The sequence below is a fragment of the Numida meleagris genome, chromosome 3 (assembly GCF_002078875.1).
Source record: "Numida meleagris isolate 19003 breed g44 Domestic line chromosome 3, NumMel1.0, whole genome shotgun sequence".
Taxonomy (NCBI): Eukaryota; Metazoa; Chordata; class Aves; order Galliformes; family Numididae; genus Numida; species Numida meleagris.
This window is the reverse complement of record NC_034411.1, coordinates 88,328,582-88,347,862: the sequence shown is the minus strand read 5'-3', so window position 1 is coordinate 88,347,862 and position 19,281 is coordinate 88,328,582. Positions and strand designations below refer to the sequence as shown.

The window sequence follows — 19,281 nt, the reverse complement described above, 5'->3', positions numbered from 1 at the left end:
TATTGAGCTGTTCTTTTTCCTCCCATTTTTCTGTCTCCTAAAATTTGCAAATGTTTTCTGTTTCCAGCCAGTTTGATAGAGGCCAAGAGGTCATAAAGACAATTAATTTCCTTCAAGTTTATGACAATATTAGAGTAGGGGAAAGTAATTTGAGAACATGCCAGATGAATAAAAAACTGCATCATGAGCTCGCCTTACTTGATACTGCAGATCTATACAAGGCACAAATGTTCTAATGCTCCGACCACATAAAAATTGTCATTGAAACATGTACTTTACTGGATTCCTGAGGCCCAAGACTTTAAGAAACTGGGTTTCATTAATTCTCATGTTTCAGGCAGTGTGGCAAGCTAAGTGTGCTAAAATCATAAGCTAAATGTAGTCTGAAATTAAGCTTATGTTTACACATCTATTTAGGTAATGTAAGCTGGAAAATATTTTCTCTGAATCTTGTAGCCCAGCAAGTAACAAAACAAATGGTACTAACATAGCAAAACAAAATGGAAAAGAAACTAAAAATATTTTCCTTAAAATTGAAGCAAGTGATATTCCAATGAAAAGATGTAAAGTGCAGATAGTAATATTCATTCTCTTGCACTAAATTTACAGCTCATCAGCTTGTTGGCCTTATATTGCTATTGATACGCAGTATTTTGATCCACAGTTTTACAGTATTTTCATCTGAAAGTCAGAATGACTAAAGACACAGAAAATCTATTTTTCCATAAGGAGATTCCAGTCTACCCAATGAACTCTGTATGAGTTAAAAAAAAAAATAAATTTGCAAATGTTTACCACTCTGCCATATTTCATAGGATGCTATATACATGCATATACGTTGGCTGTTAAATACTTCTCTTGACTATGCAGGTACTGGTCAGAACTGAGGAGATTTGTCTTACTGGACTGCATTTGTACAGAACTGAGAAAACTTGCATAAGCCTATAGGAGAAGATATTTCTTCATACTTTATTGAAATGAATCTGTCAGAGAGAGTTTCCAGGACAGGGAAAGCCAACTAATTTGACAAGAGAATTTTGAGAGATGTGGAATATTTCCCTTGGTTTACTCACAGGAGGGAACTTCTGAGTAATTAGTGAATTTATTGTAATTACAAAGTACACTCATGCAGTCCCACACACAAAATCTCACTGCTAAAATTCAAGGAGCAAACGAGAGTACAAGCAATATTTGCTGACTGTGATGATTTTTCCTATATTTTCTTTTTTTTTTTTTTTAGCTGTAATGAAAGTGTATGAAGATTTTTTCCTTTACAAAGAAGGAATCTATAGACACTCCTACGAAGCAGGATCCAAATGGAAAACTCACTCAGTGAAACTCCTTGGGTAAGTATTCATTTACTCTTTTTTTCCCTGCTACTCTTGAAAACAGGGGAATATTACTGCTTAGTTTGGAACCTCATGGCTTTGTTGCAGAGATGTAGCGTTGTTACCTCCCAGAGTAAGATTCTGTCTGTTCTACTTTTTCCTATCTGAGAATTTAGAAGTCATTGGAAAAAGCTGTAGTTCCATGGCCTTTTAATCTACTCTGATATTCGCTCTAAGAATTAAAAGATAGATGTTATGAACAGAACTGAAATGAACATGCCACCAAGCAGAATTCAAGCTGAAACATAAATGTTGCGGGTGGCCTCCTAATTAACCAGCACAGTTATACTTACACAGCAGTCTGGGCTCTCCACACCCCATACAGAAGTCAACTGCTGCTGGAGTGCTGCTGGTTTTATCTGGGATGCACAAGAAGTACACACCCAGGTCTGAAACTATTGCAGAAGAATATGAATAATACATCAGTTGATTTCCCCTCAAATGCAGAACAGTGCCAAAAGATGACAAGTATCTAACAATGCAAGCACTTGAGTTATGGAACACATCAGAGGCTTTTTTCTCTGGCATGGAGGGAATATGCAAGGCTGCACTTAATAAATCACTGAAGGAATAGTTACACAAACAAATGGCTGAAGATAAGTCTCAAACAAATATTTTGTAGGTGATGTAGAATATCAAATAAATAACAATACAGTCCTGAGCAAGAAAGATTGCTGAGAATATCTCCAACATGATACTTCAAGAAAAAAGTGTAGTGAAATAAATTGCCTATTGTATCTGTGATATAGATATCCTTGCAAAGGGCATGGAAATGCTTATGGTTGTGGAAACTGCTGACTAGGAATTACAAGAGCGTGTCTGCTAGTGGCACAGCAGCAGTGAGAAGCAGCAGGCTTAAGCAGGATCAGCCTTGAGCCTATGCAGTTGCAAAAAGTCCTGACTCAGAGGCTAATAGAGGAAAAGCTCCTGAAGTGAGTGTTATGAAGCCATGAAAGAGAGACACTGGCAGGGACTTTGGAAAACAGACTGCATTAGGAAAATATGTTTATGCCTGTATGTTTGGTATACATATATGTATTGTATTTAAGGTATATCTGAAAGAGAAATCAATAAAATTAAACATTAAAATTTGTACTGCAGGGATTAGCCTCTACGGGGCTGTAAGCGCAGATGCTGGGATTCCTATGCTTGGTGCAAGTGTAGGGTGGTAATAACTATTCCCTCAAAGAAAAATATGTTGTCTAGCTTAGTGAATTTCATCACAGGGGAGAGTGATTAGGCCAGAATTGTACACGGGAACAACATGATGGCTGAGGAGCAAGGGATGAGGACTATTAATGTGCTGACGTGGCTGCTGATTTAAATGGTAACCAATAGGATGTGCAGAGAAAAAATAGCACTTAGGCAAGGAGCCATTTATGATCAAAAAACTGGAAACCTTGACTTAGACCTGCAGTAGTCTCACAGGATCGCACGGACCAGTCTGTGCAAAACACTGAGTAGGAAGAAAGCCAAAGGACATGAGCAAAAAAGTGAATGAAAAAGAAGAAAATAGAAGGCAATGAAACCTCAGACTGATTAGGAGTTTAATATGTGGGAAATACATTTACTTACTAATTTTTGTTGAATATTGCTGAACTATCTGATGGATCCCACCATGTAAAGAATTACCCATCTTTCCACCATCTAATGTATAAGTGTTCTGACTATTGGGACTATGCCACATGAAATATTTGCAGAGGTGTTTAACTGTAAAATTGGATCCAGTTTTGACAGCTTGAAGACTGTTTGAGCCCAAGACCTAGTGTGCTTAAACTTATCATAGAATCGTAGAATCGTTTGAGTTGGAAAGGACGTTTGAAGGTCATCTGGTCCAACTGAGGAGGAGTCTGGAGCACAGACCTTATTAGAAGCATTTGAGGGAGCTGGGATTTTTCAGTTTGGAGATGAAGAGGCTCAGGGAAGACCTTAGGAGGTGTTGGAGTCACTGACCCTGGAGGTGTTCAAGAAACTTTTAGATGTTGTACTGTGGGACATGATTTAGCAGGAAATATTGGTGGTAGGTGGATGGTTGGACTGGATGATCTTGTAGGTCTTTTCCAACCTTGGTGATTCTATGATTCTAACTCCCCTGCAGTGAGCAGGGACACCTACAGCTCAATCAGCTCACTCAGAGCCCCATCCAGCCTGGCCTTGAGTGTCTACGGGGATGGGGATTCCACCACCTCTCTGGGCACCATTTTATTAGCAATGATGAATCCAGTGATTAAATGTGACTCAGCACTATGAAGTCTAAAACACTGCTTTGTAAAGATTCAAATGCTTTCAGGATGAAGCTGTCGCCTTTTTTATATCATTCAACACTTTGAACTAACTTGAGCGTATAATGTATAGCCCAGATATAAGCTCTCTGCCATCTACAGTAGCTTGTTCTGTTTTTGTTTGTTTCTTTGTTTTGTGTGCATATGTTTTGTTGTTGGTTTTGAGCAAAGGGTAATGCAAACTGCTTTACCTAAAAAAAGTTCATGAGAATCTCATGAATGTTGAACTTGAAATAAAAATCATGATGATTGTTTTCATTTTGCTTCACAGAAGTTTTTTCTGGAGAGAGAAAAAGGGGCAGAGACATGACGATGTAGGGTAAAATTTGCAGTTTGGTGCAAGCTGATATTTATTGTAACCTGTTTTTTTTTCATTTATAACTCCTTTCCTAAAAAAGAGTTAATATTTGTAAAAGACAGAACTGATATATGCAATCTCTCAAAAACATTTTTGAAAGTACCATAAGCTTCTCACACATGCAACTGTGTATAACGTTACAAAGTGTTACAATATAGATAAAAATTTTAGTGAAACCATTTCTAACGAAAACAGATACGCACATATAAAACTCTAAATGAATGCTATGCAAATTGAAACTGCTAGCTAGTTTCTAGATTTTGAGGCTTCTACTTCATAAAACCAGACCTAAATCTAAAAAAAAATCTACAGTGATTCAGTGTGTGACCTCAGGCTCAAGGAAAGAATAGGAGAAGAACTGTATGGAAACAAGAAAGAAAATATGGAGCAGCCAGGCAGAGAGTGTTGCAGGTTGCAGATGGTTTGAGTGTAAACAGTTTCTGTGGACAGTGAAATAGGTTTTCAGTGGTCTGCAGGTGGGACTGACTTGCTGACATTTAGAAAGAGTATGATGTCTTAAGAAGTTTCTGTGTCTTGTCTGTAGAGTCAGAGAGGTAAGTAGAAAAAATGAGTAATGGAGACTGGAATTCATAACATTTAAGTTTTGATGCGTAAAATTTAGAAGCCATGTCTCTGCTTGGCAATCATGTTTTCCTTTATTATCCATAGCTGTTGTTCTGCTCTTTTCTATCTGTCCTTAAGTGAATTGAATTGCTTTTTTTAACTATTTGTTGACTATAAAGGAACCCCTGGGGATAATGTCAGACTTGCAGAGCTAACATTGAAATGCCTAAGTTAGACTAGATGAATCCCACTTTAAGGACATTATAAAGTAACATCAGCTTGTGCAACAAACTAACTGACCAATGGTATATTATGTTTATAGTAAGATAATATCTTCAAAATGTCATATGCATGTTTGTGTATTTGTACACACACACACATATGTATGGATTTATGTGTATATGCTCATAAATTTGCAGCTGAGAATCATGCCAGAATGAAAACTACCTGAAAAGGCACAACAGAACTACAAAGCACTAATGAGACTAAGGAAGACAAATTGTTCAAAATTTGGCAATTTTCACATTTTCTGCTGAACTCATATTTTAAATAGAATAATGATTCAAATTACTATGATCAGTGAGTAATGATATGTGAAACTGTACACTTATCTCAAGACATCTTAATAAAAACAGACTTAATTCACATAAAGAGGAACATGGTAACAGATTTACCTCCTGGAACTATATTTTTGAGCTAGCATTTGAGTTGCTAAACACACATTTCAAGTCCACTCTATAGCAGATGCTTTCTAAAACTGGTGCACTTCTCTTTTTTTATTATTTTTTATTTATTTATTTATTTTCTTCTACACCTCTGGCTTTCTTAATCCCACTGAGGAAAAGAAGAGAAATTGAGTGTGTATAGAGAAAGAAAACAGTGGAGCAGATTTGGATATGGTGTAAGGATGGCAAAATCTACTAACTTTGGAGGAAGAATGTTGGCTTAAGTAGCTCTGCCTCAATCAAATATATCTTTCTTTGAAGTCAAGTATAGCCAAGTAAATATCCATTACTAATGTTTGCAAGCTGTTCAGACAGATTCTCTCTCAGCTTTATTCATCTTTATCAGTTCAACATTCATGATTGGCTACAATATCTGATATGTATTTCCATTCAAAGAACTGTATCTGCTTCTCCCCTGACACTCAAAAATTCAGAAGGGCCTCAAAAAGCCCAAGTCTTTGCCTACAATCAGATCTGTTGACTGTCACCTTAAGGCCTGGATGGATCAAGAATAGTTTTATTTAAAGCCTTAGATACTGATTCGTGACCAACATAGGTTTTCAGATATTTAGAAGATGCTCAGAAAGGCAAAGAACTTTAATAAGAGGACACTGAGAGATGTCCCTTCTATTTTTATCCAATGGAAGCTTTAAATTCAATAGTGCAGGAGACTAAATGGAATTGAAACATCTACGCCCTGAGAAAGCATGAGTCGAATTCATTGCTTCTTAACACAAAGAGTCACTCTAATGGAGATAAAATTGACGCGTGAGGCAAAAACTTGTGTTTTAGTGTTGAGGAGATATTCAGGCAGCACAACAGCACTTTAGTATACATTTAAATGACTCACCTGTGCAAAGTCCAGAGGCTTTAAAAAGATGCCAGTGACTACTGTTATGACACCTCAGTTTTTGACCTTGCAGATACATTTTTTTTCTCTCAATTTTCCTCATCACTTGTCCTCACTCCATCTCAGATTATCAGTAACAACAAAGAAGCATCCTTTTAAGCCATCAAAAGCCACTTTTTCTTCTTGGCTAAAGAAACCTTGGGATGAGTTCACTTTTTCTTTCATAGAAAATAAGTTCATTTTCTTTCATCTCCTTCTTTTCATTTCAGACAATCAGTATCAGATTTTATAGTCTTAAAAATAAACAACAACACCCAAAAATATTTTACAGCAAAGAGAAATACATTACAAGATCATCAGGAAAAGATAAACTGTCTTTGGCAATTCATGCAGTTAAATCCATGAAATTGTCTCCCATATAATTTGTTAAGGTAGTTTTATGGGAATAATTTAACTGCTGACACATTGATAATTTCACTCATCTCTTGTTCTAAAAAGTCTGCATAAAACCATAGTTCCAGTAACCATTTTCTGAAAATCTTTCTGGCAGAGAACACACACTAGCCAGTGAATCTGACCTTCTTAAAAACAAATGATTGAGAACCAAAATTTTCTCTAATTAGAATGAATTAGAATGAATGGTAGATGAAAATCCTAGTACCTAAGAAAGTACAAATAAATGTAGCCTGCTGGAGGTTTGACTTTTTATTGTGTCTGTTAGTATCATGGCAGTTGTATGACCAAATCCAAGGAGGAGTTAGACGAAAAGTTTCAGACTGCATGTGTTTGTGGCCCACTGTCTTTTTATCTGTAGAAGGAGGTACTGTGAGACTCTTAATGGAAGAAAAACTTCTGTACTGAAATAGATTATAGGTTAAGATTAGAGGGACTGAGTAATCTTTGTATCCTTTTGCTCTGTAGATCTAGTCTATGGGAAAACATACTTCTTGTCCAAGAAATTTCATAGGTTACTTTTTGATGAAGATGATATCACTAAAATAGCAATGTCTAGATAGAAAATATAGTATTAGGGAGACAAATTAGTCTATTTTACTAGCATTGGCTGTGTTCAGCATTTGGGTAGGATGTATCTTCAAAAGGTATCCCTCTCGATTGCAGAGTATCTTTTTTCCTAATCTAAATACCTCATTTCCAATAAATTGGATGAGATGAATTTGACTACATGAAGTCATGTTTGATCATGAGTAATTGTTTCAGGGATAGAAAGAACCAGAATTATTTCATTACATGTATAACTTAGGAAATTATGTGATTTATATTGCATTGGAGGTTATAAAAGGTTTTCTACTTGCCCCATTTGACCTGAAGATCTTTGTGAATGCAGAAACTATCAGAAATGAAAATATTTGGGAAAAAAAAAAGAAATTAAGGAAAAAGTAACAAAACAAAATATGAGTAAAGTCTATGACATTACAAACAGAATATGTGCAATGTTTCATAGAATCATAGAATTGTTAGAGCTAGAAGGGACCTTTGAAGGTCATCTAGTCCAACTGCCCTGCAATAACCAGGGGCACCTACAGCTAGATCAGATTACTCAGAGCCCCATCCAGCCTGACCTTGAATGTCTCCAAGGATGGGGATTCCACCACCTCTCTGGGCAACCTGTTCCAGGGCCTTATCACTTTTACTGTGAAATACTTATTCCTTATGTCCAGTCTAAATCTACCCTCTTTGAATTTGAAACCATTTCCCCTTATCCTGCCAACACAGACCCTGCTAACAAGTCTGTCACTTTCCTTCCTATAGCCCCCCCCTTTAAATATTTAAAGTCCACTCTCAGTTCGCCCCAGAGCCTTCTCTTCTCCAGGCTAAACAACCACAGCTCTCAGCCTGTCCTCACAGGGGAGGTGTTCCATCCCTTGGATAATTTTTGTGGCCCTCTTCTGGATGCACTCCAAGAGGTTCATGCCTCTCCTATACTGAGAGCTCTGCATCTGGACACAGCACCCCAGGCGAGCCCTCACCAGTGCAGAGTAGAGGGGAAGGATCACCTCCCTTGTCCTTCTGACCACACTTCTTTGGATGCAGCCCAGGATATGGCTGGGTTTCTGGGCTACGAGGGCACACTCCTGGTTCATGTCCAGTGTACCATCCACCAGTACCCTCCAGTCCTTTTTGGGAGGCCTGTGTTCCATTGTTACATACCCCAGTTTGTATCGACAGCAGGGGTTGCCATGACCCAAGTGCAAGACCTTGCAATGGATTTATTGAACCTCATGACATTCTCCTGGGCCTATTGCTTGAGCCTGTCTAGGTCTCTCTGAATGGCATCCTGTCCTCAAGTGTGTTGACTGCACCACACAGCTTGGTGTCATCTGCAAACTTGCTGAGGGTGCACTTGATCCCACTGTTGATGTCACTGATGTTGATATTAAAGAGCGTCAGGCCCAGTACCGACCCCTGGGGGATACCACTCGTCACCAGCCTCCAGACATTGAGCCACTGACCACCACTCTCGTGGGTACGATCTTGCAACCAGTTCCTCGTCTATCAAACAGTCCACCCATTAAATCCATATCTTTCCAATCTTGAGAGAAGAATTTTATAAGAGACCATGCTAAAGGCCTTATTGAAGTCCAGTGTCTCTTCCCTTTTCCTCTGATGCAGTTACATCATTATAAAATGCAACATGTTTGGTCAGGTGGGACCTGCTCTTGGTCCTAGTTCCCTAGGTCATCCTTTCATTCCTTCTTAAAAACAAGTGATATACTGCTGTTTTTCCAGTCACCAGGGCTTTGTCTGACTGCCATGACTTTTCAAATATCATCAAGAGTGTCTTAGTGACCATGTCAGCCAATTCCCTCAGGACTCTGTGATGTGAGTTTCCTGGGTTTATTGTTTTTAAAGACTTATATCTGTGCTTCCTCTTAGTCAAAGAATTATGGCATGATCTGATCTTCAATGCACAAACATTCTATAAAGACAGAGAGGAGCCATTGTAAAGAATAAAACAACAACAAAGAAATCCAGTAGGAACAGGGATAAATCTTGACTTTATTCTAGTAAATTGTAGGCTTTGCCACTGACTTCAGTGAATCCAAAATTTAGCCTACAAACTGTGTAACTGATGAACTGCAAGTGTGACTTAAAGCGGGCTGGAAAAGAATTAAATAAGTGATTTAAAATATCATTTTGCTGTTTGTCTATTTTTGACTGTGAGATAAGGACTGTCAGTATGTCAGAAGAGTCTGTTCTGGCTATATGTTGTTGGATGCGAGAAGTTAGAAAGATGATTCTGAATGCCAGTTCCTAGAGCATCTGTATTCAGTTCAGAGTTTAACTCCTTGGTTAATGCAAAATATTGACCTCTACTCTAATCAACTGCATGAATTCATAGCTTGAGAGACTTGTCTCATTTTCCTTTACTCTTAAGGCCTTACTTCTTTTTAGATGCGCTCATCCTTTTGTCTAAAAAGAATGGATAAATTCTGTTTGCAAGACAAGTTGGAATTGGTTCCCCCTGAGTACTCTGAAGTATTTTTTTCTCCTGAGGAAGGCCAAATGCAATTTGGTGAAATTACTTATTTTTATTCAACGTTACTTTTTGTTGAAGATCATGAAGATTTTGTTTGGAAAAACTAAATAGCATATTTCTTACGGAATAGTTTTGTCACACCGAGCTTCATTATTGTGTAACGGAAATTTTGGAGAGGGCTATAATGAAAGCTCTTCCAAAAAATACTGAAGAATGGGACATCAGTGATCTAAAGCTTTGTTAAAAATAAGCTAAGTAGATTCCTTGTCTCTGTGAATAATGAGGTCCAACTTCTGTTTACATTTAAAATGTTTTTAATTTAGAGTAAATATCAGCTAAAATAATCACATGAACAAGAGAGAAAAAAAAGTGCTATTAGATTATTTTGGTCATCTTCCAAAAAATGTAATATTTTTCTCTAATTGATATTGTCCACGAATCTGTTAAGTTATTTTTAAAAGTCTCTGTCATCTCCCCTTGGGAACAATTCCTCTAGTATTTAAATTACTTTATTAGCAGGATATTTTTTTTCTTGGTGTTTTATTTCCTTGACTTCCTCCCACCATTCTGTCTACATACTAATATACGATACTGAATTTTCTCTAATTTTCTCTTTCTACAAGGAGTTTGAGTTCTACACACATATAGGTTGTTAGTGTCTGTGTATTTTTATTCATTCTTTTTTTCTGTTCCTCACACTAATACCTGTTACTGTTATTCTTTTTATTCCTAGCAGTGACTTCTCAGATTTAATGTAGGGCTCCGGTCACACACTGTATAGTTCTTCACTGAAAACATGCATGACCTTGCCTATATTTAATCCCAGCTTCTTACATCTCCTTTCTAATGTTGTTAATGTAACTAAAGCAGATTCCATGTTTAATTTACTGCTCACTGTGACATCATTTTCCCTCCAGCATCCAAGGTCTAGGCTTCCCAGGAAGGTACTGGAAATCTCTGACCATTCAGAAGGGTCAGGATTTCATTAGCAGGGAACATGTAGTTTGCAGAAGCCTACTTTAGGAAAAACGACTTTTTTGGAAGAACCACAGGATTGCAGGAATAAGCTGCCAGAAAAAGAAACTTGTTAGAGGAGATATAATATTGACCCCACTAGAGAAATTATATCAGCTAACCACTCTAACAAGTGTCATAACTTTTATAAAGAAATGACTATCATTCATTAATTCCCACTGATTTGAACTTCTAGTCAAAATGTGGATACCTCTCAGACTCATGAATAGATTCCTATGTCTTTTCTTCCTTTAAAGATTACTTTCTGATAGAAGATAGTAGCAACAGGATTTATTCTTGTACTGAATTTTTTCACGTACAGTGCCCAGCACAAAGGGGTGCTCTTCCATGCTTAAAACTCCAAGGCACAGCTCTTACACAGTAAAAATTAGACAGTGTCATTTTCCTTTCCAATCTGTTCTTGGTCTCTCAACCAGCTCTTACTCTAAGCTATGAGGGAACATAAAATGCAGCCTAAATTGGTTTTACAAGATTTTTAGCACAATACATTCCTGGTTTAATTTTCTTCAACCAAACTGTATCACCTATGATTTTTGCTATGTTGTGAGAAACTGATACACGTTATAACCGTAATTGCTGTGTTGTTTACTAAGTTAATTTTATCCCCTCTTTTAATGTTTTTTTTTTTTTTAATTTATGCTTGATAATTTTATGATCTACAGTATCCAAGTCCTTCAGTCTGCAGTGCCTTAATTCTCCTCTTCATTTATTCTGAAATTTTGTACTACAGTTGTGGTAGCTGATAGCCAACTTCTCCAAACAGTGGATGAATATCTTAATTTAAAAAATGAATCAGTTTTGATGATGTGGGGAATTCCAGGGTAACATCTGACTGTGGAGTTTAAAAACTAGTTTTGCACAAAACTGAGAAGGACGTTTATTGTTGGTACTTACATGTACATAATTTATTATTCCTTAAAATTTCATATTTAAACAGTTGTATTTTCACACAATCTTCTACACCTACACCCCAAAAGTCTTCTGTAGGCAGCTTTTCTTTTTCTCATAATGGCTGTTTTGGTTTTTGAGTGTTTTTTTTTTTTTTAATTTATTCTTTTAAAAGATATTTAAGACATAGAAGGTTGAAAAATTATTATAACTTGTATTTATATTACAACAGCATATTATTAGATTGTTGATACCCATTCAACACTTTATTCACAATATATTTCCAAATAATTTCCAACATTTTCCTTTGCTTTGCTCACACTTCATTATTCATACACGTCAGGATTCAGCTTGGGATTCAAATTCCTAAAGGTATGTTTCTGATGGTAGATATGACATGCTAGATTTCCAAATTCTCATCTTAGAGATGGTGATATAGTCAACATAGGCAATGGAGCCTGGAGGGGAAATCAGCTCCATCTGCCTGCAGATATGTTAGTACCCTCAGGGGTATTTGGTGCTTGCAGAAGTGGAAAGAAGTTGCTGCCTGGTTACATTTCCAAAAGGACATGGATTTGTTGTAGCTACTATGTCATGTCTGTCATGCGGATGTTTCAGGCACGCAATGGCATCTCAGATAGCCCTAGACACCTGCATTTAGGCAAGTGAATGAATGAATCCCAACATACTTTGTTTGCTACTGTGAGACACTTAGATATACATCACTTAGTCTGGAATTAAATTTTACAATATTACTGCCAGGAAAAATTCCAATTCCAACTCTTACATTAACACTTGCATTAAGAATAATAAAATAAGCTACTGGTGTCTTTTCTAAGCTATACATATCTTTGACTTCTCTGGGATAGAAGTGAGACTTTGGGTTTCACTTTCAAACCATGGTGGTTTATCTATTTCAGCATAATACTTCCAGATACTCAATTTTTAAAATTTTGATTTTGAAGAATTTGCAGAACCACCTGACATGCCCTCTGAGCTGGTTCTCTCTGGGGAAAATGATTGGGAATGCTATCATTTTTTACTGCTACTATCGATAACACAGCAGGTCGGTTTTTACTCCCACTGTATGTTCCATGATGGCTTCTTTTTTTGTTTATTAGTGAACAAATCTTTGCAACCAGTGTAAAAGAAATAAAGAAGTCACATCTCAAATATGACCTAGATGCAGTAAAAGACACAGACTTCAGTGTAATTATGAAAATGCATAGAATGGAAACTCGATTGAAACATGATTGATTTCTGAATTTTTGAAATAACATACCATCCAATTTCTATTCATCCCAGTGGATGGCTATGAGTTTTATAAGTTTCACATTTCCTATGACTTTTTTTTCAGATTACTGAATATTTTATGTTCCTTTTTAACAAATTTGTCTGTTAGTTTTTGTTCATACTTCAAGCAGCAGTACTTAGAGCAGCAAGTAAAAGAGCAGCTAAAATTAAGCTGAATTTATTATTCATTAATATCATGAATCTTTATGACTCAGGAAATTCACCGTCAGACACTTGACTTAGCAGCAGAAAGGATACTTAAGGATTATTTTTCTCTGAGGAAACTAAACTTAAATTAAGCCTAAAGTGGAAGTTGTGCTTTCTTGCCATAAGGTGTGTTAGGTAGAACCAAGGGATACAATATGCAATGAATTTATTTCATCAGTAAGACTGAAATTATGAAAACTACCAAAGCGTAACTTTATAGGCAGGAAAACAGAAAAAGAGGAATTTCAAAGATCAAATGAAATATTTCTGCTGTGAAGACTCATTCAGAAAGTTGAGAAATCTGTTTTAGAAGGTACTTCCACCTCTTCTAAAGGTACTACTGCAAAAATAGTTTTCATATAGGTGTTTTTGGAAATAATTGCTTCCTCTTTAAAAGCTATACAAGCATGAATGAGCCAAAAAGTCTCCAGAAATGCTCTTAGCTGGAGCTGACATGCATTCCCAGAGGCAAGATGCCAAATCGAATTGATACGGGGCCCAAAATGCTGCAATATTGAACAGTATATATCTAGAGTATTTCACAAAGCAACAGCTGTTGGCATTACAGCTCAGTGCTTTTCAGATGGAGAGAGGCACATTAGCCTGGGAGAAGTGAGAAGTGGTGAATCTCAGCCAGCCTATAGAGCGAGCCTGAACCAACCTTGCCAAGATTTAGTAAAGGCTTTGTCAAAAGGGCCTGGGACTCCATGCTACATTTGCTGCCACTAAAGATCAGCATCTGTGGAGATGTCAGTCTGTTCCACCTTTCCTGCTAAGTCCCACTCCTGATTCATGCACTAACCTCAGGACTGGGTTTGATCAGTAAACAATGAACCAACATTATTATCTGTTCTTTAACTGCAGCTGTTAAAAAACTGGCAAAATCACTTGCCTCATCACAGTCTATTATGTTATACAACTGCTACACAAGTTCTATATGCTGAATACAAAATAACTTCATGGAATGGCATATTGGCAGGGCCAACGTAGGTCCAATTGCTGAGATTATTAAGTAGTTTAGGCTAGAAAGGATGTCTGAAGATCACTCAATTCAATCCCCCCAGCTCAAAGAACTGGCTGCAGACTTCATTCAGGTTCTTGGGGCCTCTAAGTCCCAAAACTTTGGAGTATATTTTAAGACAGATATTCCACATCCTTTGACCCTACTAGTCACTCATGTTGTAAAATACTCTTTTTTTACTTCAAGTCCAATTGCAACTTCTCTTGCTGAAAACTGTGACTGTCAGCTTCTGTCTATTGGCTGTGCATACCTCAGGAGAATCTGTCTGTCTTCTCTGTGCCACCTTTTTATAAAACAGACAGCAACGGAAAGAAATCCTTCAAGCAGCCTCGCCTGAGCCATCTCCCTCAGCTTCTCTTTGTACATACTGTGCTCCAGATCCAAACGTTTCAGGGGGTTACTGCTGGTTTTTCTCCAGTCTGTTCATGTCTTTCCTGTCTGTGGGAGTCCAAAACTGGGCAGACTGCTCTAATAAGAGAGAATAGTCCCTTCTCTTGACCAACTGGATGCACTATTGTATGCTTTATTCTTATTTGAGTATTTAAAGGAATCAGCATGGGAATGTATTACTGAATAAGCAGCTCTTCTTTCTAAACTGTAAGGTAAAAAGCATATATCAAGTATTTCTGTTTCTACACAATTAGAATAAAATCCAGGAAATTAAATTCATTGCTACATTGTTGTCAAAGATAAAAAAAAAAAATGATCCTTTTGTATTGTATTATCTAACTTTTATTCTAGTTAGAAACATTTTTGAGAATCGATATATTCCTACCAACACATAAAAATAAAATTTGGGATTTTTTTAGAAAATAACATGTTAGGAAGCAGCATAGTGGCAGAAATGTAAGATGTGAGACCACAAGAACTGGTCATCATACCACTCTGATAAATGAGAGTGATATAGTACTGAATGTAGGAATACAAGAACATAAATACTAGGAAATTTTCATCTATCCGTAAGACTGATGTAAGTACTGGACTTTCATACTGCAACTGATATAATTTTTTAGTAAAATGGCCACCCGTAAATCTCAATCTGATATGAATAAATGAATAAATATATATATTTAAATGTATGATTGTGACAAATTGTATCTGAAATACATTCAGCAAAGAAATAACAAAGATTATTAATAATCCCTAAACTTTCACATGGTAGTGCAAAGTAAAAGCATCATGAAACCTTTTTTTAAACACAACAATTACACTAAGTGGTCATTATCACGAACATTGTTTTTATGATTTCTTCCATTGAGTGAGTAGCAGCTACAGCTGGGGTCACAACTGTAATCCAGATGTCAACTTTATGCTAGTCACAAAGCTTTTACTTCCAAAGTGGACACTTTAATCTAATTGTTCTGTACTTCTTTTCAGATAGTACCGAGCCCATGATTGGCAGTGTCTGGAAAACAAACAGCAGTATGACTTGTCACAGTGGGATTTTACCTCTAACCTGTAGTCATACTATCCAATGAAGTTTGAAGGAAATTGAAACAGCAAATATCAACATGCAGAGCATGTGGCTAGATGAGGAGACAGTTACATGCTGCAGGATATCTTTTCTGCAAAATCTCTGTCAAGGAGAGGGACATTGAGGTCCTGGGCTCAAAAGAGGCTGGAAGGATCCCTAGTTTCTCAGTTCAGGCACAGCCATAGTACTACAGTGAAAAACTGTGAGCTTATCCTGCTCAGTGTCTCTTTATATCAAATGTTACTCTGAAACATTTGGAACCTGGGGTTTTAAATTTATCTTTTTTGCTTTTTTTTTTCCCCCCCTTTGGCTAGAAGTGCAGCTATTCCACACAGATCATTACTGTTAATCCAGGAGAATTGATGCCACTGTGGCTGTTTTTTAACAAAGATGACATGAAACTCCAGATTTCCCCATCCACGTCATGGGATTTCTTGTATTTTTGCTAATTGCCTTTCAATGGAGCCCCATAAGTATAGCCAAATTATTTGACATTGGTGGGATACTGGTGCGATAATTTTGTACATTTTATGATTAATTTATACTGTGAAAAAACTGGAATATACGTTCATAGTTTTGGTTTTCTTTTTATTTGTCCCCTTTAGCAGGCACCCAGCATCATGGCCCACAGATGGTAACCATACAAGCAGTCACTGTATAAATGAAAAAAAAAACCAACAGAGTTCTTTAGGCAGTCATTAGATGTGCAAACATATGCATACACCTAAGGCATGCAATGTAGCATTCACTAATGGAACTACACCCAGACGATGGCCTGGGACCTTCTGCTACCATATATATATGCAAAGTGAGGTTTATCATCTCAGAGAACCGAGCAGTTCTGCTACCACTACAAAACATCTGTCACTCAGAGGAGGGAACAGGCTTTGTGTGGTTTCAAGGATATTGCCACAACATTTAGCATGTCCTGAAAGATGACAGAGAAATATCAGGTTTACAGGTCATTTCCCTCACTGTGCAGCAAACCAAATTAGATTGTCAGCAATTCAATCTGAGCTGAGAGCATCTGGGAACACTTTTAGCTCCAGTTTACCAGCTATTTTTGTAAAGGTGCTGGATGAGATCTTGAACAAAAAAGATCCTATGGATCTTAAGCTGAAGTGAAATGTGTTCACATTAATTTAAGTACTCCTACACAGTTCAGTTAGTTCAGCTGGCAAGCTCTCCGGAGGAGGGATTCTGTGAATGAAAACATTAGATCACTGCAATGAGAAACTAAAGGCACACTTGTGCTCAGAAGTTTTTCTAATCCCTGCTGGCAATTTGACTTGTGGCTAGGAGGACAAATATCTTTATTTTCATCAGTGGGAGCATCTATTAGTCATGCTGTTTCGTCCCTAATACTAGGACAACTAACTATCATTAGCTTTTCTCTCCTGGTTTCTTGTTTAAAGCTACAAAATGTGATCAAATGCATTAAAGGCCTCACCTGTACTGTCTCTTCTAACAGGTGGGGATCATTACCTGGCAAAAATGGTCAAAAACAGAAGTTCTGGGTAAGTGAATCCTTAGTACTCTGTTTTGAAGAAGGAGACGACATTCCTACAGTACAGACTATTAAAAAAAACCTCTTCTTTCATTCCTTTTTTTAGTATCTGCTTGTTGTTGTTGTTGTTGTTGTTTTCCATTCACATTTAAGTCTCCTGCATAATTCTATCCCCCTTCTGTCAAAGTTTTATCCTGTTAACCCTTGAACTATAGCATGATCTTCCTCAATTTCAAAGCCTACTTCACCTGATCTCCTTACACCTGTAGCTGTGTTTTCTCCTACAAATCTTATTCATATTTTCCATAAAAACTTTCTTCTTTTTGATGTCTGAAAATGAAACTCAACAATATTAGTCAATATTATCTCAGAAAACATTCTGAAAAGACAAGCTATTTATTTAAACAGCATTGCAAAATGCCTTCCAGCTGTCAGCAAAAAATTAAACGTAGGCTTTCAGCAACTTAGAGTAAGTCAGATTTTATCATTTTGGTTGAGATTAACAGCTCATACCTGGTCATACTCATTATTCCAGTGCTCAGCAAAAGGTAATCTGGAGTTTTGATATCGCTGAGGGCAGGGCTTGTGGTTGTTGGTTCTACTGACATCTGAGGCAAAAACCCTTCTGACTTCATTAGAAACTAAATTTACCAGAATGTCCGCAGCAACCTGAATGAAAACTGATTTATTAAAAGCCAATTTTTCATATCTTGGGTCTCTCTTTAACATATATTAACATATTAATGTTAACAAATTAATGCTGACATATTAACATTAATTTGAATTTTGACCACTATTGTTTAAATTACCACTTCCTCCAGGTGATATTTGGATAATCTAATGATTTCTTCTTCAATAAATCGGACAGCCTAATAGAAATAGTAGTCCATTGTTATTAACCCTGGCTTTGGAGCTACAATTTTGATCAAAATAAAAAGGAATAAACAACTAGAAATAAGGAAAAGATGCATTTTGATTCTCACTGAATCTGAGAAACTGTTTCTTTAGAGAAAACTCACAAAAGGTTACATTTAAATTTTACTCCTTGTGTTTTAAAATACCATTTAAAAATGTTTTTTTTTTCCTCTTTGTTTTTCTTTAGATTGCTGCAAATTCATGGGGAAAATACTGGGGAGAAAATGGCTATTTTAGGATTCTACGTGGACAAAATGAATGTGATATTGAGAAGCTGATTTTAACTACTCTGGGATAGCCACTGCCTTTTACCTAAAGTATTTTACTGTATGCTGCTTTGTGTATCTATTCTTCCATTCTTGTACGTCAAGTCTTACTAAGAAATAAAAATTTCTTCTCTGTGTGTTATCTTTCTTTCTGCAATGGTTTGTTAGGCCTTCCTGACTTGAACACACTGGAGCTATCATAACAGTGGTACAGTCTTACCCGGTACAAACACTCCTCTATACAAATAGCAAATTGTCTCCAAGACTACTGACGACCTTGGTGTCTCACAGAGTGGGAAGTTCTGTCTCCTGTTATTTACATCTCATCACTGTTTCATTATTTTAATGGTGACTGATTCAGCAGTGCCTGAAAACAAATGGAGTTATATTGGTAGTGTTAATCTCTTTATGATATATGCTGTGGTCACAAATCCCTTTAGAAATATGATGTTCTCTTCGCACAGAATTGCTCATGGTCATAGTGGATAAAAAAAAAAGTACAAATTAATGTAACTAGAATTCTAATCCTGTTACAGAACAACTATTTCAAATTCTAGCTTCCATAAATTGTATCTGTGTATCATTCTCTCTTCCAGGAAAGTAATTTTTTACTAGTAGGTTTCATAAAGATTATGTATTTAAAGTAATATAATAATTGCTTCTAATGAAACAATGTATTCCCGTTCCCACAACTGCAATTAAAAATGTGCAATCTAAATAGTTTAATTGAATGAAGAACAGAAAAGAAAACACGTTTTTTTCCTAATAAGATCTAGACATGTTTAATTCCTGAGCTGCTTGCCTTCCACTTATGGTTTTACCCAGGAGCAGACAAGTGCCTGTTCTGTTATCATTCCCAAAGGATATTTCTTCTGCTCAACAGGAAAGGTCAGAACAGACATTCTGATGTTTGTTCCCGCTGCCATCTCTGTAGCCCAGACATGGCTCCTGGTGCTGGCCAGCAGGATGTGTACCAGCAGGTAATTAGTGCAGACACTCAGAGGCCTTT

The 19,281-nt window shown here is 36.8% G+C and overlaps 1 protein-coding gene across 1 annotated transcript in view; it reads left to right on the top strand.

Moving 5' to 3' along the window:
- TINAG (tubulointerstitial nephritis antigen) overlaps nucleotides 1-18,414 on the top strand; it is a 49,909-nt gene extending 31,495 nt beyond the window's left edge. The window contains exons 10-12 of the mRNA XM_021392902.1: nucleotides 1,241-1,346; nucleotides 17,056-17,101; nucleotides 18,194-18,414. Coding sequence (XP_021248577.1) covers nucleotides 1,241-1,346; nucleotides 17,056-17,101; nucleotides 18,194-18,304 — 263 coding nt within the window. The 3' untranslated portion in view covers nucleotides 18,305-18,414. The remainder of the gene's footprint in view (nucleotides 1-1,240; nucleotides 1,347-17,055; nucleotides 17,102-18,193) is intronic.